Below are 27,054 nucleotides of genomic sequence, written 5' to 3'. Positions count from 1 at the left end.
GAAACAGGCTCCCAGGCAAAAAAGGTTGGTGCCTTGTAGATATGGCAGAACTCCGACATCACGTCTTTCAAAATTGGCCAAACCTCCACCTCATTACACACATTGATCTTATCCACCTTGCTTATCTTCTAGAGATACTCCCGTATACTGCCAATATGTCCGCCGCCAAGGTTCAGAAAATTATCAATGACAACGGCGTTGGTAAGATCGCCTCGGTTTGGCACCAGGTCAAAGGTACCAAAGCACTAACACATTGCAGTTGTTTTTTCCAAGTCGCGCTGCCCCTACTGCAGTGATACTAAGAGCACCCTTCGGAGCTTGGACACCGAATTTCAAATTGTGGAGCTGGATCAGATGAGTATGTTACTCGATCCTTCGTTGAAAAAAAGACACTGATCCGTGATCTTGACAGACGATGGTAGCGATATTCAAGACGCGCTCCAGCAACTAACAAAACAGCGCACTGTGCCAAATATATTCATCAACCGAAAGCACATCGGTGGCAACTCTGACTTGCAGAAGCTGTCTACTGGTCAATTGAAGGGATTGTTGAAGGAGGCTGGTGCGATTTAAGGTGGGGCAAAATCTCGCAGATTCTCAATTGAAGTTGTCTACGCAAGGTGGTTTTTTTTCTTTTGATAATTACACTATACTTCGCTGCTTTGGCACATAGCACTCCGTTTCATTTTTCTTGTTGTCCCCGACCATCTTCAGTCAGATCACAATCGGGCTAGCAAGCTAGCAGGTGGCGCAAAGAATGTTGTGCCAGTGAGGGGCTTCGAGAAGTCAAGTATGCGATCGTGCAATCCAGGAGGATCCCCAACAAACATCCGCTCCAGCATTTTTTCAATGACCCAAAGTCGACGAGTATAGCCGATGAAGTAGGTGCCAAATTCACCAGACCCAGGGGATCCAAACGGCATATTGTCACGCAGAATGTCATGTTCATTGCCGTCTTCGTCTTCAATCGTGTTGAGCGTTTTATGCGAGCGCTGGCCAGACTCCGCATCATCCAACTCGATGTTGTCTATCTTTGTGCGCCCGATGATCTTCTCCTGTTGTTCTGTCGACAGGTTTTTCCATCCTGGTAGATCATGCGTATACTTTTGTACGACTATATAACTACCACCGGATGCAGAGGCGTCTTCCCCTGCGATGAGCACAGATTCGGGGACTGCGGGACCAACTGGGTTGGCTGTGCCATCCACGAATCCGAGAAGATCACGAACGTCGAAATATCGAAATCCGACTGTTTCATCAACAACGGAAACAGCATCCCCGAGCTGATCCATCAACTGACGCTCAAACTCGAAGCAGATATCTCGCCTTTCAGATCGTATGTGAAAGAGTAAATCTCCAGGCGTTGATATCGCGGTGTGTTTGTCACCTCTGATTTCGGGAAAGGGACGCAGCTCAGATGGCCGAGGGAGATTCGTGAGACGATCCCAGATTGCACTTCCTATACCGACCGTGCAGGAAAACTGAGCACTCAAGTCGCGGATGGATACATTCTTAGCTAGGCTGTTGAGGCTTGATAGTGTAGAACGAGCGGTGTCGATGGCCCCGGGCTTGTCGGTCACGGATACGACCAAAAAGGTAGCTGAGTGGGTGAGCGGGGCATCTACACGCTGTGGCTCTATCGGAACTCGTTCGCCGCTCATACTGGCTTTAGAATTGAAAAGCCGTGTTGCATGAGCAAAAGTGCGTGTCTGGGGTAGGCCAGAAAGATGTCGATGTTGCGATTGTTTCAGGCCTCGTATGAAAGATTGCTGGATGCAGGGATCATAAGGTGGTGTAGTGAGAATTGAAAATGGTTTCAACGGGACTCGAAGCGATGCCCTCCCAAACCTGTTCATGATCTGGCTAGTAATTTATGTAGAGTAAGTTGAGGGCTCCGAGACCTCGGGGTATAGAATAGGTGACGTGAGATCGGTCGGGCCGCTTATTTTGGACACTGCATGATTGGTGGACTCTATGATATTTTCAGAATGAAGAAGGTTTTGCTAAGAGAGCAAGGTTTTCGATTGTGATCTGATTTGCGAGTCGGGATATGCGTGGTTATCACTGTGCTGATGAGGTCACACCCGACAACTCCGGCAATCTAGATCGCCACGTCGTTTCCTACGGTACATGGCTAGGCTCACTCTGGGCCATCAACTTTAATAGTGTTTCATTTTGTATCTATAAGAGTAATTGATATAGCTGGCTAATCATTTAACGCTGGGTGTATCCACCATCCACAAACAAAGCTGTGCCGGTCACAAAAGAAGCTCTTCCACCACTCAAATAAACGACACCATCGGCAATTTCCTCCGGCTGACCCATTCTCTCCATAGGCACTGCATTAGCAACCTTATCCTTCATAGCCGCCAGGATCTGCGGGGACTTTGTGGTCAAAGGTGTCTCCGTGTATCCAGGACAGATGGCATTAATGCGCAATCCATCCTTAGCATAATCCTCTGATGCGGTGCGGGTCAATCCAATAACAGCATGCTTTGTCGCAGTATAAGCGGTCGACCATGCGATTCCAGCAACACCCTGAATAGACGAAAAGTTCACGATAGAGCCGCGCTGCAATGGCCGGCCGTCATAGGAGGAGCGAATAGGTTCTTGCTTCAGCATAACCTGGGCAGCTGCGCGCAGAACAAAGAATGTTCCGGTAAGGTTGATGTTCAAGATTCGTTCCCAGTCTTCTGTCTCGCAGAAAGCAGCACCACCGGTGTGCTTCATGGCAATGCCGGCTGCGTTCACCACATAGTCAAGACGACCGAAAGTTGCTGCCACTTCTTGTACAACTTGGTTGACCCGCTTCTCGTCTGCGATGTTGGTCGGGTAGGTCTCGACTCGACAGGGCTTTCCTTGCTTTCTTGTTTGCTCTTCGATCTCGGCTTTGACGGCTGCCAAGGCTTGAGGGTTGAGGTCGAGCAGGGCGATTCCTGAGGCGCCATCTCTAGCGAATGTCTTTGCGCAAGCGCGTCCAATGCCTGACGCAGCTCCGGTGATCAATGCGATTCCAGGGACATCCATTGCGAAGGTATGTTGTGAGAGAGTTTGGGGGTAGAAGGGAGGTTATGGCGGTAGCAGATGACGAGATCTAAGGAGAAGAAAAGAGAAATTATTGGAGTTCGTCACAATCAGAGCGATTGCACGGAAATGACTGCTTAAATAAATCCAAGAGACAGCTTCTCCATTACAAGCATACACCTAGGTCCTACAGGCAAAATGTGGGGTTGTCGTGGAAACTTGCCTAATTTGCGTCTGGCGATAGCCACGCCCACCTGTGACAGCACCTCCTCGCTTTTGCTTTCCTCGCAGCATACATCCTGCATCGGACCTCCTCCGTTGCCACCTATATCTGAGTGCGGAGATCTGTGTCACTGATTGTCGTTTGCTTTGAACTATTGGTCCCATGGCCAAGAGCTCCGAACCTCGGGTGAACAATGATTGAAACTCGACATATTGTGTTGTGTATTCTTTTATATGACCTTTCAACTCCCAAGTCCAATTTATGTACAGTGAAACGCTAATCAATACATAGATGCAATATAACTTGAGGGTTCATCGATGCCAACTCCCGAGGTCTCCTAGGTACAGCCCTGAAGAGGACCAAATATCGCCGTTACAGGGGCATATATAGGGGTTATAAATGCTGCTGTAACGGCATAGTTCTCTTCATGAGATCTAACCAAGTCACACTCTTTCCGGCACAGCACTTCTCCTGCCAGATTTTTTGGATATCCGCTAATGTCTGCCTGAAGCAGGATAAACCGCTCCTACATGCCGAGTTATCAAACCAATCCGCGAATGCAGATTGTATAGAAGGGTCTTCAGCTTCACAAGCTGCAATAAATGCAGGCCATATAAATCCTGCAGAGCCGTGGACCACAGTTGAATCAGTGTTCTCGCAGCGCAATAGACACTCCAAAACAGCCACAACCTTTTGCTGCAACATAGCGGCATCAACGTCATGAATTCGGCGATAGAAGTATATTGCCAAAGCGTTCTTCATGGCGTCAAGCATACTTTGTATAATGTCTCGGTCGAGTTGGGAATGTGTAATTTCAAGGCTTGGTGGTTGTAGGTTGTTGATGTATTCCTCGAGGGTCTTTGCCCGTCCAATAAAATCTTTCAAGCTAAGACATTTGGTTTCGTCGTCTCCTTCGGCGGCGTCCTTCTCCTTTCCAAGGCGGATAATCTGGGATAGTAGAAAGACCCAGGATTCAGGAATCCCGAAGATCTCAGGGTAGAGTGTATTTGACCAGAAACCGGGTCTCTCAAGATGCAAATCGTTCTCCCCTTCTTCCTGTCCACGCACTCTCATCATTTCTTGGTGTAGATTCTTCCATCCGGAAAGCCGGAAGGATAGACTGTCAAGACTGTATCTTCCTAGTCCACTTGATTCAACGGCCGTGCGGACATGATGTCGCTGTCCCGAGTTTGCACCGCAGATGAAAACGCTCTCATGGATTATCCGTTCGAAAACATAACAGTGGTGTAGCAATCTGACCTTGCGGGACTTTTTGCGTTTAAGACCTCTTAGCCTGATAAACTTTTCGGCTTCTAAAAAGTAGAATTCGGACTGGCTTCGGTTTCCAGAGAACATCGTCACCTGGACCATTGTGAGAAGTGCCATCAATATTGACTTGTACTTGGCTACTTTCGGAATGTCGTACGCAGTCATCAGCATTGATCTTGCGTGGTGCTGCGCTTGCTGGGTAAATATAACGGCTTTCTCGCTCCATGTTTGGGATTTGGACACTCCGCCAAGGCTGAAAGCGCTTATTGCCAAAGTTCCGTAGAATATACAGAGACTCGCATCAGTCATATCATCCCCCAGGGCGAGAGCTGCTAGGCAGGTCTTGGTGTGAGGAATAAAAAGAACGTGCCAAGGAGTCTTTGAATGTCGAAATGGTGTCATCAAGCTGATTACAGCGGACGCATAGTGTTTGAGTAGGAAGACGGCATCTTGAGGCACGGCCCTGGTGGCGTCCATAGAGGATGTGAGTGAAGTGGGTGATACGGCATTATTGTAGTAGTGATCTGGCACAAACGTAGGCAAACATTCTTGAGAAGACATCTCAGTTCCCACGCCGATTGAATTTATCATTGCGTCCAAAAATCCAGGTGATGGTGGACTCGGAACATTCTCTGGTTGATCAAACATCAATTGCATCATTCCTTGGGACCAAGGTGAAAGCGGTACATGTGACTGGATCTCGTATGAATCACTGTTCCCAATCACGTCCTCGGGAGAACTTGAATCTATTTCTTGAATGTCGCCCAAGGCTGGCTCGTCAGGAAGCTCGGGTTGAGCTGGGCTCAGTCTGAAAGCCCCAAAGGGGCCTTGGTGAATTTCAATCTTATCGGTTAAAGTCGCTCTTTCACATTGGTCATCAATGTGTGATAATATTTGCAAGGTCTTCTTTGGGGGAGCATTTGACACAAGCCATTGACTCATGCGTTCTCTCTCTTTCACAGTGAGCAACGGTCGGCGGAAGCGAACTCCATGGTTCCCCGGCGAAGTTTCAAAGTCGAAGAAGATATCTTTCTTGTATCCGCCGCATGTGAGCCCAAAATATTGGCACATTGAACATTCTGGTTGTCCTTCGTCGCATTTGACATGTCGGCTTCGACACTATTTTGGTCAGATGTGAAATGTTGCGGGCAGATGGAACATACAGTGGCGCACCCTGTAAAGGATCGAGTATGAGGATTCTCGTGTACACTTTCTTCAATTGAGCCAGCCATATTGAGTGTGTGAACAACCTTGGAAGGTCAGTCTTTGATGCTGTACTGATTTGCGGGGAAAGATCGGTGGATCGCCGATAGCGGAAACCTGCCTATTTGGACGGTGCGCGCTCACTTGCCTCTTTCGCCTATCGCGGCTTGGGCTCGAGATAATGCATAGATGTATGTCGATTCTCCAATTTTGAGTGATTTGGGGCTTATCGAGTTGACATACGTTGAAGGTATCAGCACAATCTCGGCGGCTCCCAACAACCTGGAAGTGTGGACATGGCTTAGGTCCACGATAGGGTGGCAGCTCGTATCTGGGCTGCAAACGCATATCTCGGATCAACAAACACACTAATACATAGCCATAAGCTGGATCAGCTTCGAACACGAGATCGGCAGCATATTTCCACTACTCGCAGCAACTCGAGGTTTGATCATATCGCTGCCATGACCCATGAACAGGTTCGAGAAGCAATCATTTGGTGTCTTAAGCATGGTAATGCACTTTTCCCGGGTGTTCACTTACACCATAGCAGATCTGGGAAATGTTCTACATTCAGACTTGATTTCAGTCTGCCTACGAGTCTCCGAATCTGAACTCAGGAGGAAAATCTCTTCTCCGGCTGCAACGTCTCTTTGGGCATAGAATCATGAATTATGCGATGTCCTAGCCAGAATTGTGAACGACCAACACGCCACAAAGCTTGACCTCGGACCTTTTGTAAAGTGCTATAGATCAGAAGAAAAAGGAACATGATTTTGCTCTCAAGGCTTGGAACAAACCACCGCAAATTGGGCAGACAACAAAAAGCAAAGCCGTAACACGCCAGGACCAGCCGGGAATAAAAGCGGGTGAATCAAGAAATGCTCCAACGATGGTGAAAACACATCAAACCCCATCCAACATAGAAGACTCGAGTTCCGATTACATTTGTCGCAATCCCTCCGCAAGGCGCCGTTTGCCGAACTCCCAAGCGTTCATTAGACCTCGTTCCGTGAGGTCGATGTTCTGCATGTTTGGTGCATCGGCGGCCGGTGCGCGGCTGACACGCGAGGCGATCATGACAGGGTCGGTCTCGAGGATGATTCCGTCATCGATGGTTTCGTCAATGGCAAGGGAAACAAGGTCGTAGTTCTCGACGATAGTGCGCTTGTCGGTTGCGCCCCTGGAGAGCAAAATGGTTAGTTTGGTCAAGATATGATCCGAGCGGGCATTGCAACATACTTGAATAAGATTCCCAGGGCATCCCGTAGTGAAAGCACGACATTGTACAGCAGGACTTCGTTCTCGTCGGCGCTTCCAACAACGTACAGCATGACGTCGCTCTCCATCTTGAACACAACGATGCGGTTGTCGTACAGGATCACATCGCTGGCGGACTTGTTGGTCTTCTCAAGGAGACCTTTCTCGAAGGCGCGCTGCTCCTTGACGGTTGGGTAGGGATTGGCACCCGGTTGCTCGGAGTTAGGTGTGGTGCTGGCGGGGATGTGAGGTCCCGAGTAGTACTTGGTGAAGATTCGGGAGCCGTCGTCAGCGGACATGACGAGGACCGCGTTCACGGAGAAGAGAGAGAGAGGGCCTGGCATTGTGAATTGTGTTGTGTGGGTGAGCAATTGGAGTTGTCCAGAGTCCTATGATTGTTGATGCTATCTGGCCGCAAAGCGCACTAATGTTGTTCCGCCTTCTATCGGATATCTATAAGACTGGGCACGGAGCTGCCCTCATTTGACGGCGCCACTATTCTGTGTTTTCACGCAGCTACTGATTCACTGGCTATTATTTAGTTTGCCCATGTACATATTGAAAGTTTCAAGCTTGACACTGACAAAGGGGTCCCCACCAATCATCTGGTGAATACAACCTACACTAGCTTTTGGTGCAAATGCGGCACTTAAGGAACCTTCCAAGGTTGGGGTCAAGAATGCAGGGATATGACATCGTTGTCTTAGATTTGAGAGGAAATCATCATTTGGAATGAGAATAGGGGGAATAATATATATCAAAGTAAACAATGATGTCCGAGACTCCAATACGAAAAGATCAAATAAGGGAACATGATCAGATTGCGTCGAGAACATCAAAAATCGCGATCCTCGAATCACAAGGTGGACATTTCAAGGCATGAGTCGTATTATGTGCATCAGATGGGGTATGGGTATGTTGAGCTGGTGACCAGTCCAAGATCACATCGAGTTTACCCGAGAGCGGCTCACTGCGGCGCCTGTTCATCGGGGTTGCGATTCAACCACGGAATCCAGCTCCCACGGTTGGCCTTCTTGCGAGCTGCCTCTTCCTCTTCCTTGAGTCTGGCAGTCTCACTGACAAGGCGCAAGGGGCGCAACTTGTCCTGCTGCATCACTGCACCAGTGTAGTTGTTCATGCCACCGCTGGAGCGAGGAGGACTCGAAGTGGCACCGCTAGATAGCGTATCTCCGTGGGGATCGCTAGTGACACTCGGGGAACTGCTGCGACCGGCGCGATCAGGCTGGCTGGACATCGATGGCGCGCGGCTCATGCTGGAAATATAGCTTGCTGCGCCGGAGAACATGCTCTGGCGCGATCCGGGGCCCATAGTCGACGGGCTGATGGGTCCGCCCGAGTTACGACCGCGGTACATCTGGCCAACAACATTGGCAGCCCCAGGGTCAACTTGTTCAGAACGGCTGCGACGATGGCTAGCCCTCACAGACTGAGTGCGGAATGGGATACTTGGCGCAGTGTTGGGGTTCTCGTTGGGGTTGCTCTGCGGGGGTGCAGGCGGCGGCAGCATGCTCGTAGGCCGCGAACGAGGCTGGGCTGAAGTTGATGGTCGGGAATTTGGTCCGGCGACCACTGATCTAGCCCGCTGCAAGAAGGATTGCTGAGAGCCGTCGTCCTTCTCTGGGGGAGTCGGGGGCAGTTCCTTCTCATTCTGCTTGTCTGCAGCCGCTTCATCCTCATTCTTGTCCAGAATATGCTCAAACCCGTCGTGCATGAGCAGTCTGCTGATGATGCGCTCAATGTAGAGGGTGAGAGCTTTGTTCTGGTCTTTCAGAGCCTTGACTTCTCCTTCCGGCTTAGAGTCAGCTTCCGTTTCAGGCGACTCCTCCACGGACTCGAGCTCATCTGCTAAAGAGCCAAGTCCACTCGCTGACTGCTTTGCGGGGTGGGCATCGCGCATGAAGTCGCCCTTGGCGAAATCGCCAGTAAGAGTCTTTTCGCTTAAGAGGAGTTGATAGCTTTCGTTGTCCTCCATCAAACGAGCATTTGCCATGCGGGCCTCGAGCAACTCCTTCTCCAATTCTCTCTGGCGGCCTCCTCCGGCATTTTCCATCTCAACAAGTTTGATTTGCGACTCGGCGAGCTCAAGGCGTAGGGACTCGATAACTTTGTCTTTCTGCAAAAGAAGCGTGGAGTTGTTTCGGGACGGGCTTCGTTCGATGTGCGAGGATGGCGCGAACTGGCCATCAACGTCGGGAGAGGCGCGATTGCGGAAGCTAGCTAAAGCCGAAGTTAGTACCCAAGTTAAATGATCGGTATGCGCAAAGGAAGATGGTCTTACAAGATCGGGAAACCTGACTGCGGTCGCCCTCTGCATTCATGCGCATGTCCTTCTGTGCCATCGAGTCTTTGAGGCGTTGGATGGTGGCCTGCATTTCCTCCTCTCGACTAGACTGCTGCTCTTTCTCTTGGAGCATCGCATTGCGTTCGGACTCGTGGTTTTGTTCCAGATCCCGGATCTGACGACCTTGGTCCCGAATATCACTATTGAGGGCCTCGATCCGACTGTCTCGCTCGTGAGCCTGATCTTCCAACTTGCTCTGTTCGCTGATCGCTTCATCGAGGCGCATTTGTAGCACACCTAGCTGCTTTTGGTATTGATCGGAAGCGGTCTCCGCCTTTTGAAGCTGCTCCCGCAGTTCTTCAATGAGGGCGGCATTTTGGGCCCTCGCCTCTTCCTCGGAGGGGTCGTTGGAGACTCGTGGAACGTTCGACATGCTTAGGTTGGAGCGGCCCGGTTTTCTTGCGGCCGCGCGCGCGGAGACTGGAGTAGAACCTCTGAAGGATGGTGAACGGTTGAGACCGTTAGTTGCGGCGCTGGGAGAGCGTGCATGTCCTCGTGTGGTGGACCCGTTGTTGGAGGGCGGATCTGCGAGTGATGATTTGTTGGAATTGCCGGGGGTTCCAGGCTTGCGAGGCGTCGCTGACATGGTGCAGGGTCCCAGGTCCGTGTGGACTCTGTAAAACAAAGATAAACCTTTATATACCCTCTCGATATACTTCAATTGACAGAGAGAAAGGAGAAAATCAGGGTGCAAGCGTAATTCGGAGCGGTCAAAGGCTAGTGGACACCTAGTGGAGAGCGCTTGTACCAAAGATTAAGGCCAGGAATGTGGTGAAAGCTGTCACAGATTGATTGCGTGCCACATGGTTAATTGAGACTGAGAATTCATCGGAAACAGCCACTGAAGAGAGGACTGGAATGAGAGAAAGCGAGATGATTGCAGACTCGAAATTGTTGTTATGAATGCGGATCCCTTACTCTGTATTCTAAAAATACACCGCAAAGGGCTTTGGGGGCTGCGGCGATACGAGGGTACAAGGCGTACTAGAACCCTCCATAGACAAGGAAAAAGCAGAAAAGCAGAAGGTATTTCAAGACATTAATAAAGTTGATCTGTTGGACACTCGCTGCCCAAGTGAAACCTGAGTGAAGAGGCAATACAATTGTGCCTCAGGCCACATTATGCCGTTTTTAGCGTCCGGCTCCACAGTGTACATTGAACAACGACTAGTGCGCTGTACGGAACTCCGTACGCTGCACACTGTTTTTATCTCCATGTCAACCCTGTGACTCCTTGCCAAGACTCTCTCTCTGTTGTCTAGCGCAACACTCACAGATTCATGCTTATCTCTCGCTAGGCTGACGGCAATTACTATCAAGACACCACCAATCCATTGTTCTTTTCTCTTCACTACCAACCCATTCCTAGCACAGAGATGTGGTTCATTTTACTCGTCAGTTTAGACAGTATAGGCAGAGCTTCTGTCAATCACTGAGGCTCAAGTGTAAATATGCTAGAGTGACCTAGAAATGGCTTGAAAAAAGGATACCCAATTAAGGCAAGTAACTAAGCCAGCCAGAGAAAAACGTCTTCTGACCAAAAGGCGACAGGATTTTGCCAACATCGCCTAGGCAGCATCTACCTTGGAACTGTATGAGCAACTATATCTTTATCAAATAGAAAATGACTCTCTATCACTACCGTCAGAGATGCGAGGTGTCGACATTTGAAAGAAGATCCATGACTCAAATGGGTCTCTAATCCCTAATTCTCTGTTCACGGCTTAGCCAAGACTTCTATTTCTTGACTAATCATGATAAGTTGATAATTGGTTGGAATCTTGGATAGATAGCTAAAAAGACAGTTTAAAAGACAGTTTAAAAGAAATAGAGTACAGAGTAGTTAGAAAGATAGTTAGAATGATAATTAAAAAAAGGTCCCACAGTTGATGATAGTTCTATTTCTTTACCAATTGAAATATAAGATTAAGCTAATATATAACTATACCTATTTACAAGTAACTATTGTCATCTTTTTGGCCGCGCGTGAGCGCGGCACTGAGGCTTGTACTGTATAGCTTGCTGCTCGGGATGATAAATCTCGATGGAGACTATTTAGAAACATGCCCATGTCTCGATCAACCTAATTTGGTCCTTGCCCGTGGTGAAGTTGGGACCTCGAGGTGGAAAAAGAGACTTGCTTAACACCGTCCAAGCCAACACGCTGTTGGGAGAGAGTGCTCCAGAGTCCAGAGCATACGCCACAATTGAGTGTTATACCTCTTTAATGCAGATGGCATCACCTCAGCAACAGTATTCTTATCTAGACATTTCCTGGAATCTCCAAGAATTTATTTCTACATAAGGCTTACAAGACCATGAACCAAAAAATCATTCTTTCTGATACTCCATGTTAAGTACGGAGTAAGGCTAAATCAAGTTTCTTCCGACCGTAGTATTTGAAATTCAGCATTTAAAACCAGGGTCGAAATTTGTGTTGGGGTGCTAAGCGGAGGTGTCGGGCCCCGAGGATGAAATGCTGAGCCATTTGCTGTCCCTCACTCTATGATGTACGAAGTCGAGTCTGTAGAGATCGTTCAAGTACTCCGTATAACTAGATCCATGATACGGAGTATTGTGGAGCAAGGTGGTACCAAGCTGCAAGTGGAGTCGTTTCGTATCATGTTTGCTTGGTTTGCAGCGTAGGGTTCTTGCCCTATTTGGTGTGAGGATGACTCAGCCCACGGTGCGCACGGGCCGAGTTGGTTTGAAATCAGATAATCCCGTGACCGTGGGAGACTTCTCTCTTTCTCTTTCCGAACCCTCGATACCACCGACAACCCACACCCAGTTCGCAGGAAGTGCCATCACCACACTCCAGCACTCAAAATGGCCCGTCGTCCCGCGAGATGTTACCGCTACTGCAAGAACAAGGTGCGTTTCGATTTCGCAAGTTCAGATGTGAAGATTTGTGTGGACTTCTCGGTTGTGGGGGAGGAAGTGCATCGAGCATGATGCTCAACCTCGCCACACGGATCGTCTTTCGAAGGAAGCACTGGCTATCACGGACTTGGAGGATATTCTCGATTGAATGAAGGAACGGTTTAACTAACATGATTTTCCATCCAGCCTTACCCCAAGTCCCGGTTCAACCGTGGTGTTCCCGACCCTAAGATTCGTATCTTCGATCTTGGTCGTAAGAAGGCTAACGTGGATGACTTCCCCATGTGTGTCCACCTCGTTTCCAACGAGTACGAGCAGCTCTCCTCCGAGGCTCTCGAGGCCGCCCGTATTTGTGCCAACAAGTACGTCACCCGATCCGATTATAAATCATTCGCCCCCATGAACGCAAACTCACAAACGCTTCTCTTAGGTACCTCGTGAAGATCGCCGGTAAGGAAGGTTTCCACCTGCGCGTCCGCGTCCACCCCTTCCACGTCGTCCGTATCAACAAGATGTTGTCTTGCGCTGGTGCCGATCGTCTGCAGACCGGTATGCGTGGTGCCTTCGGTAAGCCCCAGGGTCTCGTCGCCCGTGTGAACATTGGCCAGATCATTCTGTCCGTCCGCACCCGTGACGCCCACCGCGCTACCGCTCTTGAGGCCCTCCGCCGCTCCATGTACAAGTTCCCCGGCCGCCAAAAAATCATTGTCTCCAAGAACTGGGGTTTCACTCCCGTCCGCCGCGAGGACTACGTCCAGCTCCGCCAGGAGGGCAAGCTCCGCTCCGACGGTGCTTACGTTCAGTTCCTCCGTGGCCACGGTCTCATCGAGGAGAACATGAAGCGTTTCCCCGACGCCTACGAGAACCTTGCTTAGATGGTGATGGGTTATTCAGAATATGAAGTTCAGAACGACAAAAATACTTGAATGTTCTTTTATTGTCTTTGCCTTTTCCCACCTATCTTGATATCAGTCTCGTGCAATCGCAATGATGGAGTTATTCCATGGGCGTTTTTTTTACATCCCAGTCATTGCACTTTTCCCTGTAGACGTAGCATCACCTGGCACCGCCTAGCTGCTTAAACTTCGGCACACCCATCGTCTTTTGTGACTAGCGCAACCCCGGTGGGTTGCTACCAAGAACCAACCTTAAAATTCCTGATACTCCCGCGGTATAACGGCAGTTATCATGGATTCCAAGGTACCCGGGGCCCTTCTGAGTGAACTTTCAAGTCTAGACCGACCCTTATGGGTTATCTGTGCTGATCAGTGCAGGAAGCTAAAAGGCTAAAAAATCGGTAACGTCATCCGCTTTACTCCAGAGTGATCAACCCCAGGCATGTCCCGAGATCTGCGTCATGTCACGGTCTTCTGGGCCTAAATAGCAGCAGATATTCAGTATGCAAGTACAAATACAGTATTATATTTTTTGGTGACAAAATCTATAGATATTGTTTCTTCCGTGCCATTGAAACCTTGGAATCCATCTTGGAACCTTGGAAGTGGTTATTCAACCAGACACCCCGGGGAATATATACAGGGCAACATCTACAGTCTTGAACCACTTTTGAGGCATGAAATTGGCCGCACCCCTGGAGTTTGCTAATTCGAGCCCCGAGATACTTGAACATAATAGATTAGAAAATTATTGTATAGACAGTGATATATATCCAGACTTTTATGAAGTGATTCCATCACATCGTTCTTTGTGAATCTCTCCGGCAACTATGGTGAGAACAGTCAGTCCATGTCTTGGTATAGGTCATTGCGACGTCCACTTGAGAGAGTAGAGTCAAGTTTGAACCTCAGAGGGTCAGGAGAGTGTGAAGAAAGCTTACCTGTGATGTCATTTTCTGTACAGGCAGCCTTCAAGCATGTCGTGAGCGCGTCCTTGAACGGAACGCTAGGACAGGTGCATTTGGCATCAACCGAGGAAATACAGCCTGACACTGCAGCAGCCTCAGACAGGCATCGATTCTACTCAGACAAACAATATATCGTTAGTCTTCTGGGCGGACCTCATATAGATCGTGGAGTACATACAAGACAGGGACTGGCTTTGTCAATAGCATCTGCAGTCTCAGCCACTGCCCAGGATAAGAAGGCTGTAAGTGGGAGGAAAATTGTGAGCTTCATATTGAGGTGAATGAGATATATTTTTCAAGTGGATGTGGTAGGGCTCGTATATTGATGAGGGTTCAGGTGTGGATAGATGAGTGAGATAAGGGTGCCGAAGCTCGATTTATCAACAACCGATCTATTTTAATACAGTAGTGGGATGTTGAACATTCCGCGATCTGTCGGTATTTGTGGGTAAACAAACTCGGTTTCTAGGTGATAAGCGGAATGGGATCGATCTTGCCGGAATGTGAGTTCGTGCGGGATGTTGGATTAGACATTGTGGTCGCTCCAAGGTTTTGGTGCGTAAAAAATAAGGTTCTGATGTATTTCACAGGAATTGAATGCTGAATGTGATACATTGTCTTGGTCTATATAGTAAGGTGACTCGAATCTTTTTGTCAGACCCTCTGTGTACAAAGTAAGCTGGTGCCCATATTTGAAGATCTTATGCACAGCAATAGCTTCACACCGATGCACCAATAAGCCGCTGCGAGACCCGCGCTTCCGGAGAAGTCTTCTTCAGCTCCGAGGCAAGCTCGTCGGCTGCGTGGAGAAGAACTTCGTTAGAGAGCGGCTCCAATGCATCCAAGATAAACAGCACGCGAGTGGTATCATCGCTCAACGCAGTACGGGGACCCTGTCGCCAGTTCCAGCGACGACAGGTCACGCCAGTATTGTCGCACCATATAGGTTCCCCAGGGGCAGTAAGTTCTGTGGTCGGTTCCCCACTGGAGAAAGTTTGGAATTGCTCCTGTCCGGTGGCGCGGATCAAGAATGGCGCTCCGTTGTATTTATCAAGATCTTCACCGCCAAATGGAATTTGATGTTTGATCGAAATGGCATTGTAGATGTCGGTCAGCCGATTGACCCTGGGTAGACCATTTTTTGCGCGACGAGTCAATGCCTCCAGACTGTTTTGGGTCTTTTGCGGCTTTGCACCGAAGGCTTTGTAGGCTTCGCGCCTTGCTGCAATGTGTGGGAATCTCGGTGATGGGATGCTTTGATAGCAGGTCTTTGACACAGGACTCGGCTTCCTTGAGAAGGGACTCGCTGGCTTCGTCACTGGGTCCGGGAGAGATGCCCTCAACAACCATGAGCAGGACACGATAGTCTGGGCGCAATTTGAAGATATCTTGCGCCACATTCGCCTTCTCTAGAAGGCCTCTTGTGATTTGTGACTGGGCCATGACGGTGGTGAATAAGTGTGTGTGTTGTATAGGAATCGACGGAGTAGGTATAGAGATGGATGAGGAGGGAGAGCTGCTCAGCCTTGGGAGCAAAGTGTGTGTAGAAAGATGAAGAGGAAGACTTGCAAAAGGGGATTTTATAATCAGATTCTGAAGGCAAAGTGGAAAGCGAACTTCTCAGAGTGATAGAAGTATATCCACGTTCTTGCGGCTGCACAACACAAATATCATTGGCTGATTGGCTGGAAAGTGGAACTTTCTTCCAACAACTTCTCTATCCGGTTAGCTTGGCCCGGGAACTATAGCATAGTCACGGCTTCTCAGAGAATTCGAAGGAAAAATTTTAGCACTTAGAAGTTTGACGGAGACTTTCTCACCATGGGTTACCACGATTTTCTGCCTTTCTACGCTTCAGCCCTTGGGGTGAGCACTTATCCCCTTGAAACGACCAGCGTTTAGACAAACCGATGCCATTTCGTGTCCGGGCCGCTAGACATATTTTGACAGAATTTCCCCGAGGAGATATCTAGCAAATTGTCTTTGGCAGACAGACACATTTTCTCTTTCGGTTGTTTTTCATGCAGATAGAGTAATTGGCATTCGGGATCCGTGTGACAATGCTAGACGCAACAGGCTCGCGGCATTGGGAGAACTGGAGCAAGGCAGTTCGTTTACCCTCTCGCCGAGGACACATTTGAACAATGAATTGAGCAGCGCCATGCCTCGGGATATTGGCTGTTCATGTGGATGTCAGCTTGACTATTAATCCGGTGCGTCGATGGTAGAAGGCGATAGAGAGGGGAAAGGTTTGCAATTCCATAGGTCAAATTCCCCTACCTCGCCCGGCGGGCATCTTAGTTCGAGGGTAAAAGTTGATGACCAGATCCATATTAGATGACTTCATTCCAAGTCGGCGAATGCACTGTAGACAAGCAAGGGTGGTACATTTGCGTCCAACGAAATATTCAAAACTTGAAGCTGAGGCTAGATAAAAGAAGATATTGTACCAGAATACCTTTACATATTTCTATGAACGCATGGGGTATTCTACCTAGGTATTCAATATTGATTGATAGTCAAAGATTGCTCGAAGAAAAGTTGACTTAATGCCTAGTGGCCGCTATTCCGATTTGGGACTCCGATCGTTCCTGCCCCGCATACGTCACACTCGAAAAATCCTCTTCTCCTCAACAACACCACCATGAAGCAGAGATTCTCGTCTTTGGATGTTAAAGTATGTCAATCATATCGAAGCTGTCAAAATTGAGCTAACAGTCCCAGGTCATCTCGCAGGAGCTGGCGTCGGAGTGCGTCAACCTCCGCGTGTCCAATATTTACGACCTCTCCTCGGTATGCTCATGACTTGGTCTTCACACCGCGCCAATAGGACTGAACTAATGACGATTGTCTAGCGCATCTTTCTTTTCAAACTTGCCAAGCCGGACCATCGTCGCCAACTTATAGTGGACTCCGGATTCCGCACTCATGTCACTCAATATTCCCGAACTGCGGCCACCACGCCTTCACCCTTTGTGACTCGTCTGCGCAAATACCTAAAGTCCCGTCGAATCACAGCTATATCCCAAATTGGAACGGATCGTATCATCGATATCACTTTCAGCGATGGGGCATACCACATTTTCCTCGAGTTCTTCGCCGGTGGTAACATCATTTTGACGGACCGCGAGCACAACATTCTTGCTTTGTTCCGACAGGTTGCTCCCGGCGAGGGACAAGAGGAGATCAAGCTTGGTCTTCCTTACACCATATCCAACAAGCAAAACTACGATGGAGTGCCGGATATTACGGCAGACCGGGTCAAGCAGACATTGGAGAAAGCTCAGGCCCTCTTTGCGCAGGAGGGAAGTGCACCCAAGAAATCAAAGAAGAAAGGCACGGATGTTTTGCGTAAAGCCTTGTCACAAGGGTTCCCAGAATACCCTCCCTTGCTACTGGATCATGTCTTCGCGGTCAAGCAGTTCGATACTACCACCCCGCTAGACAAAGTCCTGGAAAGTCAAGATCTGTTGAAACAGGTGCAAGATGTGCTGGAAGAAGCGCAGCGTATCTCTATCAGTTTTGATACAGGTGACAGCCATCCAGGCTACATTGTCGCTAAGGAGGATACCCGATCCGTCTCCGAGGAAGAGGGCTCCACTAAAGCCCCCAGTCTTCTCTATGAAGACTTCCACCCCTTTAAGCCCAAGCAATTTGAAGACAAACCAGGAGTCAAAATTCTTGAGTTTGAGCGCTTCAATGCTACAGTCGATGAATACTTCTCTTCGTTAGAATCGCAGCGACTTGAATCGCGTTTGACGGAGCGCGAACAGGCAGCCAAGAAAAAGCTTGAATCAGTGAGACAAGAGCATAAGAAGCGAATTGATGCATTGAAGGATGCACAAGAGCTCCACATTCGCAAAGCTGATGCCATACAAGACAATGTCTATCGCGTTCAAGAGGCGATGGATGCTGTCAATGGCCTTGTGGCCCAAGGAATGGATTGGGGTGAGATTGCGCGTTTGATTGAGATGGAACAAGGTCGCGGCAATCCAGTTGCACAAATCATCAAGTTGCCCTTGAAGCTTTACGAGAACACAGTCACACTTCTCCTTGGAGAAGCTGGTGATGAGGACGAGGATGAGGATGAAGAATATTCCAGCAGTGAAGATGAGGAATCTGACTCGGACAACGAGGAAGAAGAGAAGACCAAACGCGCGGATCGCGAATCCAAGCAACTGACGATCGATATTGATCTCGGTCAGAGCCCTTGGGCCAATGCTTCGCAATACTATGACCAAAAGAAACAAGCATCGGAAAAAGAACAGAGAACTACCCAGTCGTCCGCAATGGCGCTGAAAAGTCATGAGAAGAAAGTGACGACTGATCTCAAGAAGGGCCTGAAGAAAGAGAAGCAAGTTTTGCGGCAATCACGGACGCCATTCTGGTTTGAAAAGTTCATCTTCTTCATCTCTTCCGAGGGGTACTTGGTTCTTGGGTACGTCACACCTCAGACTGTAATCTGTAATATTTGCTAATTTCTACAGCGCACGGGATTCCATGCAAAGTGAACTATTATACCGACGCTATTTGACCAAGGGCGACATTTTTGTTCATGCTGATTTGGAGGGTGCGACACCAATGGTTGTGAAGAATCGTCCTGGATACGCAGATGCGCCAATTCCTCCAAGTACACTTTCCCAGGCTGGTAATCTCTCCGTCGCAACATCTTCCGCGTGGGACTCCAAGGCCGTAATGTCTGCTTGGTGGGTGCATGCTCAACTGGTGTCAAAAATTGCAGAGAACGGCAGTGGCATTATGCCGACCGGTGTCTTCCAGATCAAGGGCGAGAAGAACTTTTTGGCGCCATCGCAATTGGTGCTTGGGTTTGGTATCATGTTCCAAGTCAGCCAGGAGAGCGTACGAAACCATAAGCAGCTATTTGACACCGCCGATGTTCCTCGGCCTGCTGCCACCCAAGAGACCCAGGCCGAAACTCCTGAACTGACTGATGTACCCTCGGCCGAAGCTGCTACGGATAACACGGAGCCTATTCAGGAGTCGAATGGCGATGCCGCTGGAGATGACAAGCAAGACTTAGCCTCCGAAGATGAGCAAGATGAAGACGACGAGGCAGCCGCGAAAAACCCTCTTCAGCGGGGTGATTCTGAGTTGCCAGCCACGCAGCAACAACCAGAGGCGTCTGAGTCCGAGTCCGATTCGGAGCATGCGGAAGAACCCGAGGATGAGCAAGAGCACGAGCAAAACATTCCCGAACAAGTGGAAGGCGAAGAACAGTCTTCGCTCACGCCGGGCCAGCCCACTGAGCCAGAAAGCCCTAAATTGTCTGCTCGTGAGCGTCGCACCTTGCGACAGGGTAAGCCTCTGGACCGACCCGAAGAACCCGCTGCACCGCGCATTGCCCCAACCCGGGCTAAGCGAGCAAAGGACAAGCGTGCCGCTGCTAAGTATGCTCACCAAGACGACGAGGAACGCGAGCTTGCCCTTCGTCTTGTCGGTGCAAACAAAGGAAAGGCCGCAAAGGCGGCCAAGGCGGCCGAAGCCAAGGAACAGCGCGAACGGGATGCCGAGGCGCAGAGACAACGTCGCCGGGCTCAACATGAGCGCGCAGCCGAAGCCGAGCGCAAACGCCAAGCCCAATTCACAGAAAATGGGACGGACGATTACAATGAAGAGACCGCTGCCGCGGAAGCAGCAGATCTTACCTGGATTCCAGCTTTGATTGGTACACCGACGGTAGACGATGAAGTGATCGCTGCGATTCCCGTCTGTGCCCCATGGGCTGCGCTGGGACGCTACAAATACAAGGTCAAGCTGCAGCCTGGTGCTGTAAAGAAGGGCAAGGCTGTCAAGGAAATCGTTGGTCGTTGGGTGTCCGAGACTACCACTGGAAAGGTCAAGAAGGAGCATGCCGAAGAGGCTGGAGTTCCTCGTGCCGATGCGGAACGCCTCCGAGAGCGAGAGGGTGATCTAATTAAGGGTTGGAAGGATACAGAGATTATCAACACCATGGTCGTGGGCAAAGTGCGCATCATGACCGCAGGAGTTGGGGGCGGCGGCGGTGATAAGGGCAAAGCCAAAGGTGGAAAAGGCGGCGGCGGTGGTGGAAAGGGGGGGCTCCAAGGGCAAGAAGAAATGAGTGTTTTGTATAGATGTACAGTGTCACATAGAATAGATCTTTACATATACTTCTCTGTATCTATCAAATGTTGATTTCAACCCCGGCACTCTTACAGCTGATCAGCCACAAACCCCGCATTGTGTACTTTTATATCAACTACAGCTGTGTATCAATATAGCTACAAGGAAGGACTCTTCTCTGTGAACAATGCCGTTTTCCCTATTCCTGCCTCTAGGCCAACCTTGTCGCTCTAAAGAGGGCTCCAGGGCTCCAGGGCTCGCGCCCAAGATGAGTCATCATATTCGCGACGTCATCCCAATCGAATTTCTTCGCGACCTTCGTACGTCGGAGGACCTCGCCTGCTATCGCTGACGGCATCGTGCAGCATGATAGCCATTTCATCCTAGATCTCAGGCCTATTGCAACAACTTTTTCCGCGTAATTGGAACTCGGCCCCTCGGGCATCATTCCGCCCCTCATTTAGCGCGCCTGAATGGTGCGTCATTGAGATTCTCGCGAACATCAAGTTGTATTTTACTCGCATTACCACCGGCCACTGGCAGCGCAGTTGTGCCAGACTCTTCACCACCATGGCTACACCTACACGAGTTGTTTCCGTTCAGCGGCTCAGTCAAGGACCCGGGAACCTGTCTTTGGCCGAATGGTGGAACCAGGAGCGTAACCAGCAAACACCGGAATCCAAGGCTATCGAAGAAGCCGCTGAGCTCCTTCGTTCCAGCGACCTTCCGGTTGCCTTTCCCACTGAGACGGTCTATGGACTGGGAGCCGATGCCACACGCAGTGCTTCCGTCCAGGGCATCTACCGAGCGAAACAGCGGCCCTCGGACAATCCTCTGATTATTCACGTCGACTCACTGGAGATGCTTGATCGCCTGCTCAATCCAAGCTCCCCGAGCAGTCCTCATTCGACCAAGACGCCGCCAATCACGGTTCCCTCGATCTACAAGTCTCTAATCGACCGATTCTGGCCCGGCGCACTCACAATTATCCTACCAAACCCATCCGGATCCGAACTGGCGCCCGAGGTCACTTCAAAGCTGACCACCTTTGGCGTGCGCATGCCCTCTTCTCCTCTCGCTCGCCTTCTAATTCACGCAACGGACCGTCCCCTCGCTGCCCCCTCCGCCAACGCATCTACAAAGCCCTCTCCGACCACCGCGCAGCATGTATATCACGATCTCCAAGGCCGCATCGATCTGATTCTGGATGGCGGTGCGTCTGGCGTCGGTGTCGAGAGCACCGTCGTTGACGGCCTTTGCGACCCGCCAGCCATCCTGCGCCCCGGAGGCATTGGAATTGACGAGATTCGCAAGTGCGAAGGATGGGAAAACGTTGTGGTCGCCTACAAGGACGGCACTCTAGACGTGAAAGAAATCCCCCGTGCCCCAGGCATGAAATATCGTCATTACTCACCGAAAGCCCGAGTTGTACTATTCGAGCCCACATCCAGCCCAGCTGGTGTCGTGAAGCATGTCCAGAAGGATCTACGGGACTCCGCAATTGGCGCCCACAACATTGGTATCATCCGCACCCGCAACTGGAACCTGGGTCTGGAGCTCGCACCAGAAGCCGAAATCGCTAGTACTGTGAAGCCAGTATCTGCTCCCATCGAGGATCTAGTCAGCTTCCCGATCCCTGTTCAGGAGACTGGCAACCCCAGCAGTCGCACCAAAATGGCGTACGATACTTACATCGGGCCGGATACCGCTTCTATTGCGCATGGCCTCTTCGCTGCGCTTCGTGCATTGGATGATCTGGATGTTGATGTGATTTACGTGGAGGGCGTTCCAGATAGCGAGGGCGACCTTGCGGCGGCTGTTATGAACCGACTGCGGAAGGCGGCTGGTGCTGAATTGCGACCTTAGATGATTTACGAGTATATTTGAAATTCAATAGACTGTTGATAAGATCAAGAATATCTTGGACTTTCCCGTTTTGTCGATCCTTGGCTTTGTGCTCCGCTTCTGGAAACTCGCTGCTCGGAGGCCTCCGTCAAAGCTTATATCAACCCCAAGTGGAGCGCATATGATTCCTTGCGTATGCCCTGAAATCCCCACAGATAAGAGAGACTAACTTTTAGCAGAGTGTGACTTGATGAGTTTTAACAAGATACCACTGTAATGAGTGGAGGGCCATGTAGGACTTTGCTGGTTGAAGCTTTTGTTGTCGATTCAGACCGCAATGACCATTGACACTACAATGACTTCCAAGGTTCGCATCGGCCTTTTAAGCAATCGTGATACTTCGCAGTGGGCAGTGAATCCTTGCTATATCAATTACCATTAGAGATTGTGTCTCGCGATCGAGTCCAATGGCATGACAAGGGTAGAAAAGATTGTAAAATGTGCGACAAGATCAATTTGTGTCAAGGCCATGATGGCTGACAATGGGTCTTGCCTTGCATAGTAGCAATTAATACGAGAGACCATGCAGATAGAATAGGGACGATTATTATAGTTTTCCGTCAACCTTGGAACGGTTCTACGGATGAACACGTAGTTGGGTGAATGCTTTCGATTGGACCAGAAGAAGCCCATATGCCAACGAACGGAAAATAAAAAAGCGCAAACATTTGAACCGCCAAAATCTCTGTCGATCTATCAAAGGCATCTAAAGAAAGTCGACCAAGGATGGCAAGATAGGCTCCATTATGGTTAAAGAGGCTTAGCGCTTCAAGTCGCGGCATTTTCTCGGAGGATCTTGCCAGGTGATTAGCCCTGATTGCATCGACTCTGGCAGATTTTAACGTGGGCAGAGCAAGGTAATCCATGGCTGAGTGCAAGATTGCGTGCATCGTAATTTGGTGTTGATTTTTGTTTTTGTTTTGACTCATTATCTGAATTTATCTGCCTTAGATGAGGTTTTATAGTCGGTCTCGCCCGTAGGCTAAGACACCGGCCTCCACCGGCGGGGGAGAATTGAAACTCACCCACATTTTTATCTTCATAAAAAAAGAATCCTCTCTTTAAATCGAACAGAAGCAAGAAAAGGGGAAAATAAAGTTTTACACCTCACAGCCATGTGTCAATCCCCTATGCGCGAATTCCTCCAAGGTCTCCCCAAGTGCGAGCACCATGTCCACCTCGAAGGCACTCTGGAGCCAGAACTGATCTTCGAGCTGGCCGCACGCCATGGCATCACCTTGCCAGAAGATCCAGTTTATACCTCAGTCGAGACTCTCAAGAAGCGCTATGAGCACTTTAGCAACCTAGACGATTTCCTGCACTTCTACTTCGAAGGCATGGCCGTGCTCCGCGAGGAGCAAGATTTTGCCGATCTCGCATGGGCCTACTTCCAGAAAGCGCACGCTGATGGCGTCCATCACGCAGAAGTCTTCTTCGACCCGCAGGTGCACGAAAGTCGCGGTGTCGCATACAACACCATTGTCGACGGCTTCACCAAGGGCTGCAAGCGCGCCGAGTCCGAGCTCGGTTTGTCCACTAAGCTGATTCTGTGCTTCGTGCGCCATCTCCCTGTCGCGTCCGCGCAGGAATTATATGATGAGATGGTGGCTCACAAGTCTTTTGAGAACGGTACCGTCCACGGCCTCGGCTGGTCTTCTTCCGAAGTCGGTCCGCCTAAGGACATGTTCCGTGATATTTACGCCTCGGCTGCGAAGAAGAACATCCCGCTGACCGCTCATGCTGGAGAAGAAGGCGATCCTACCTATATCAGCACTGCACTTGAGCTTGGTGCGCAGCGCATTGATCATGGTATTCGATTGATTGAGGATGAAGAGCTCATGAAGCGCGTTGCTCGTGAGGGTATTTTGCTTACCGTCTGCCCACTGTCAAATGTGCGCTTGCGCTGCGTCAAGTCTGTGAAGGAAGTCCCCATTCGGAAATTCTTGGAGGCCGGTGTGAAATTCTCGATCAACAGTGACGATCCCGCTTACTTCGGCGGTTATATTCTCGATAACTACTATGCCGTGCAGGAGGCGTTCAACCTGAATGTTTTGGAGTGGAAGATCATTGCGGAAAACAGCGTTCAGGAGAGTTGGATTGAGGATAGCCGCAAAGCCGAGATTCTGGAGAGCATTGAGGCTCATGTTAAGAAGTATATGCACACCATTGCTGCATGATTTTGTTCAGCGTACAGAGAAGGGATGGGTTATTTCGGGCTGTGGAGGGCGGGAGCGATGCATCTGATACCCTGTGTTTCAACACATTTGTATACCAACTTCAACTTCAGTATAAATATCAGGAGCATGACAAGTTCAACAATTTCTGTTTATCTGTTTCGGAACCTTGGAAGTAAGTACCTTGGAAGAAAGCATCCATGGATGGGATTTGGATTGATATCATGTCTGCCTTACAAACTAGGCACTAACGCAACATCTCACTTGGGCCGCCTGCATTGTCACATCTGACAGGACCCGTGGACAGTTTCAGAACATCCTCCCATGCATCGAGTCGCCGATCCAAGAATCTGGAGCCTACCGAGGTCTACGTTACAGTTCCAACTGCGGTCTGGAAAGTATCACACACTACGCCCTATATCAGCGTTCACGACCAGCCCAAGCCACTACCACTGCAATATCGGGCCATCCCACCTCGACAAACATCAAGGATCCAAGTTTTTCAGTTTGAACTACAAGATGTCTACATCCGCTATTCTAGACCGCTACAAACTTGTCTTCTTCGTCCCGACCGAGAACGCAGAGCCTTGTAAAGAAGCCATCTTTGCAGCGGGCGCAGGGTCATTCCCAGGCGGGAAATATACGAAGTGTTGCTTCCAGACAGCCGGCATCGGGCAATTCTTACCCAACGAAGGCGCAGACCCAGCGGTCGGGGCTGTCGGCGCTTTGGAACGGTGCGAGGAGCTCAGGATCGAGGTCATGTGCCTGGGACGACATGTGATGCTGAGCGCAGTAGATGCCCTCATCAAGGCACATCCTTATGAAGAGGTTGCTTATGAGGTGTATAAGATGGAGAATGTTTAGTGCCATTGTGTGTGATCCTTGGTTGTAGTATCATGCATAAAACCACATTCATATGGCTGACACCATGAACTTAAGGTTTCAAAATCCATATTTCTGGGACTGTAGATAGCGAGCAACATAACAAGTCAAGCAGTTAATTAAACAAAACAAAATGCAACGTGATGTTGCAAAAGTTGAAGTCGAAGAGCTGTGGGACGGAGGATTGGTAAAGCGGGAGTAATGTACGAGCGCTGATTGGCCACAGAATCCACCCGCAAAACGCCCTGTCCTTGAATCGTCTTCCTTCAACCTCCAACCACAACTTCCACACCAATTGACCCTCCCTCGTCGCTCGCGATGGCTTCTCAACTCTTCTCCGTCCCGCGGGTTGGCCGCCAGCTGGTTAACCAGCTCCCCAAGTCCCAATACAGAGCCTTCTCCGCCGGTTCGCAACGGCTCAGCGACTCCCTCTCCGTGGTGCGTATTCTTCCTGACCCCTCCAGCGCTTGGGGTGCAAATGATATCTCGAACCCTGGCCATTCCGGATGCATATACTAACGATGATTGCTTCGAATAGCACCGCAACAAGCCCTACAACAACCCGACCCTCCCGTTCAAGTTTTCCGAGCAGAACCTCACACTCGCCGATGAGATCCTCAAGCGCTACCCTCCCCAGTACAAGAAGGCTGCCGTCATGCCTCTCCTCGACCTTGGCCAGCGCCAGCACGGCTTCACCAGCATCAGCGTCATGAACGAGGTCGCTCGCATGCTCGAGATGCCCCCAATGCGTGTCTACGAGGTCGCGACCTTCTACACCATGTACAACCGCGAGCCCGTCGGCAAGTACTTCGTGCAGATTTGCACAACGGTAAGAAATTCTTTTCTGTAATATCGCAAAACAATTCTAATCCTCGACCCAGACCCCATGCCAGCTTGGTGGCTGCGGTAGTACCGCCATCGTCAAGGCCATCACCGAGCACCTCGGAATCACCCCCGGCCACACTACCGAGGACGGTCTCTTCACATACGTCGAAGTCGAGTGCCTCGGCGCCTGTGTCAACGCCCCCATGGTCCAGATCAACGACGACTACTACGAAGACCTGACCCCCGAGTCCATCAAGACCATCCTGACTGCCCTCAAGGACTCCGCCTCCACCGGCAAGATTCCCGCCCCCGGCCCGCTGAGCGGACGCGACACTTGTGAGAACAGCGCCGGTCTCACCAACCTGACCGATGTGCCCGTGTGGAACCCCGAGGTCATGATGCGCAAGGACGGTGCATTGGACGCCGCGCCCCAGCAATAAGGAAACAGAAAAATATAAAAGGTTCTTTTCATTGCCGTGGGTCAGTTGCGATGTGAGGATATTATAATGGTTGTGTTTTTTTCGACTGGACGAGCAGAAGCCGCCTCGGGGCACCGCGGTCAGCACGATGATAGAGGTTCCCGCGCCCCCTGGCGCCCTGAATGATTACCACTTTTGAGGCGTCTTTTTTCTTTTCTCTTTGTCATTTCATTATGTACAGTACGTTCCTGGTACTTTTTTGTGCGATTGAAGTCTAGATGTACATCTAGCCCAATTGCTGTGGAAGCAGGACCAATCGCATCTTTTTTTCCCTTAAGACCTTTCGCCTTCGAACTGCTCATCAAAATTTCATAAGCATATAGGCTTTCGCGACTAATCCTCCCACGAGAGAGGTATACAAGCACATCCAAAGGGTACAAACCTCGTGACGAACTCATAGAGTACTCAGGTGTACTCATTAGGCCTATGTCAAATTCGCCCGAATTGGCATATTTACTTTCTCAAACTAATGAGGACCTACCATTGGTATGCTGTTTGGCCTTCGCGTAGTACACTTGGGCTTGATTGAATTTGAACTTTGCATTCATGACATTGACATTAGCTAGAACTAAGTACATTGGCTGTACTGGGTGCGAATT

At 49.9% G+C, this 27,054-nt stretch overlaps 12 protein-coding genes across 12 annotated transcripts; 6 read left to right on the top strand and 6 right to left on the bottom strand.

Moving 5' to 3' along the window:
• Positions 1-155: 155 nt before the first annotated feature.
• Positions 156-573, top strand: N7506_007806 (glutaredoxin; the record flags this gene model as incomplete). Its single annotated transcript, XM_056957099.1, has 3 exons — positions 156-201; positions 260-358; positions 413-573. 3 exons carry the CDS (start codon positions 156-158, stop codon positions 571-573), a joined length of 306 nt encoding a protein of 101 aa, XP_056811433.1.
• A 146-nt stretch (positions 574-719) lies between these two features.
• On the bottom strand, positions 720-1,661 carry N7506_007805 (Dyp-type peroxidase; the record flags this gene model as incomplete). Its single annotated transcript, XM_056957098.1, has 1 exon — positions 720-1,661. The coding sequence occupies one exon, from the start codon at positions 1,659-1,661 to the stop codon at positions 720-722; it is 942 nt and encodes a 313-aa protein (XP_056811432.1).
• Positions 1,662-2,214: 553 nt separating this feature from the next.
• Positions 2,215-3,027, bottom strand: N7506_007804 (SDR family NAD(P)-dependent oxidoreductase; the record flags this gene model as incomplete). The annotated part of the gene is made up of 1 exon (XM_056957097.1): positions 2,215-3,027. The coding sequence occupies one exon, from the start codon at positions 3,025-3,027 to the stop codon at positions 2,215-2,217; it is 813 nt and encodes a 270-aa protein (XP_056811431.1).
• Positions 3,028-3,640: 613 nt separating this feature from the next.
• Positions 3,641-5,748, bottom strand: N7506_007803 (Zn(II)2Cys6 transcription factor; the record flags this gene model as incomplete). Its single annotated transcript, XM_056957096.1, has 2 exons — positions 3,641-5,635; positions 5,680-5,748. 2 exons carry the CDS (start codon positions 5,746-5,748, stop codon positions 3,641-3,643), a joined length of 2,064 nt encoding a protein of 687 aa, XP_056811430.1.
• A 913-nt stretch (positions 5,749-6,661) lies between these two features.
• Positions 6,662-7,323, bottom strand: N7506_007802 (coatomer subunit zeta; the record flags this gene model as incomplete). The annotated part of the gene is made up of 2 exons (XM_056957095.1): positions 6,662-6,902; positions 6,962-7,323. 2 exons carry the CDS (start codon positions 7,321-7,323, stop codon positions 6,662-6,664), a joined length of 603 nt encoding a protein of 200 aa, XP_056811429.1.
• Positions 7,324-7,946: 623 nt separating this feature from the next.
• Positions 7,947-9,927, bottom strand: N7506_007801 (uncharacterized protein; the record flags this gene model as incomplete). Its single annotated transcript, XM_056957094.1, has 2 exons — positions 7,947-9,217; positions 9,279-9,927. 2 exons carry the CDS (start codon positions 9,925-9,927, stop codon positions 7,947-7,949), a joined length of 1,920 nt encoding a protein of 639 aa, XP_056811428.1.
• A 2,177-nt stretch (positions 9,928-12,104) lies between these two features.
• On the top strand, positions 12,105-13,099 carry N7506_007800 (60S ribosomal protein uL16; the record flags this gene model as incomplete). Its single annotated transcript, XM_056957093.1, has 3 exons — positions 12,105-12,215; positions 12,411-12,586; positions 12,655-13,099. The coding sequence occupies exons 1-3, from the start codon at positions 12,171-12,173 to the stop codon at positions 13,097-13,099; spliced, it is 666 nt and encodes a 221-aa protein (XP_056811427.1). The 5' UTR covers positions 12,105-12,170.
• A 1,708-nt stretch (positions 13,100-14,807) lies between these two features.
• Positions 14,808-15,531, bottom strand: N7506_007799 (B3/B4 domain-containing protein; the record flags this gene model as incomplete). Its single annotated transcript, XM_056957092.1, has 2 exons — positions 14,808-15,310; positions 15,366-15,531. 2 exons carry the CDS (start codon positions 15,529-15,531, stop codon positions 14,808-14,810), a joined length of 669 nt encoding a protein of 222 aa, XP_056811426.1.
• Positions 15,532-16,732: 1,201 nt separating this feature from the next.
• On the top strand, positions 16,733-22,056 carry N7506_007798 (telomere recombination-domain-containing protein; the record flags this gene model as incomplete). Its single annotated transcript, XM_056957091.1, has 5 exons — positions 16,733-16,765; positions 16,813-16,881; positions 16,944-18,526; positions 18,576-20,195; positions 20,655-22,056. 5 exons carry the CDS (start codon positions 16,733-16,735, stop codon positions 22,054-22,056), a joined length of 4,707 nt encoding a protein of 1,568 aa, XP_056811425.1.
• Positions 22,057-23,210: 1,154 nt separating this feature from the next.
• aah1 (adenosine deaminase) lies at positions 23,211-24,272 on the top strand (the record flags this gene model as incomplete). The annotated part of the gene is made up of 1 exon (XM_056957090.1): positions 23,211-24,272. One exon carries the CDS (start codon positions 23,211-23,213, stop codon positions 24,270-24,272), a length of 1,062 nt encoding a protein of 353 aa, XP_056811424.1.
• A 516-nt stretch (positions 24,273-24,788) lies between these two features.
• Positions 24,789-25,133, top strand: N7506_007796 (uncharacterized protein; the record flags this gene model as incomplete). Its single annotated transcript, XM_056957089.1, has 1 exon — positions 24,789-25,133. The coding sequence occupies one exon, from the start codon at positions 24,789-24,791 to the stop codon at positions 25,131-25,133; it is 345 nt and encodes a 114-aa protein (XP_056811423.1).
• A 336-nt stretch (positions 25,134-25,469) lies between these two features.
• N7506_007795 (complex I 24 kDa subunit family protein) lies at positions 25,470-26,416 on the top strand (the record flags this gene model as incomplete). The annotated part of the gene is made up of 3 exons (XM_056957088.1): positions 25,470-25,589; positions 25,690-25,980; positions 26,033-26,416. 3 exons carry the CDS (start codon positions 25,470-25,472, stop codon positions 26,414-26,416), a joined length of 795 nt encoding a protein of 264 aa, XP_056811422.1.
• Between the last annotated feature and the right edge of the window lie 638 nt (positions 26,417-27,054).

The sequence above is a fragment of the Penicillium brevicompactum genome, assembly GCF_028827555.1.
Source record: "Penicillium brevicompactum strain IBT 35665 chromosome Unknown utg000005l_segment0_segment0, whole genome shotgun sequence".
Classification (NCBI taxonomy): domain Eukaryota; kingdom Fungi; phylum Ascomycota; class Eurotiomycetes; order Eurotiales; family Aspergillaceae; genus Penicillium; species Penicillium brevicompactum.
The sequence above is the reverse complement of the archived record's forward strand: the minus strand, read 5'-3'. Positions and strand labels throughout refer to the sequence as shown.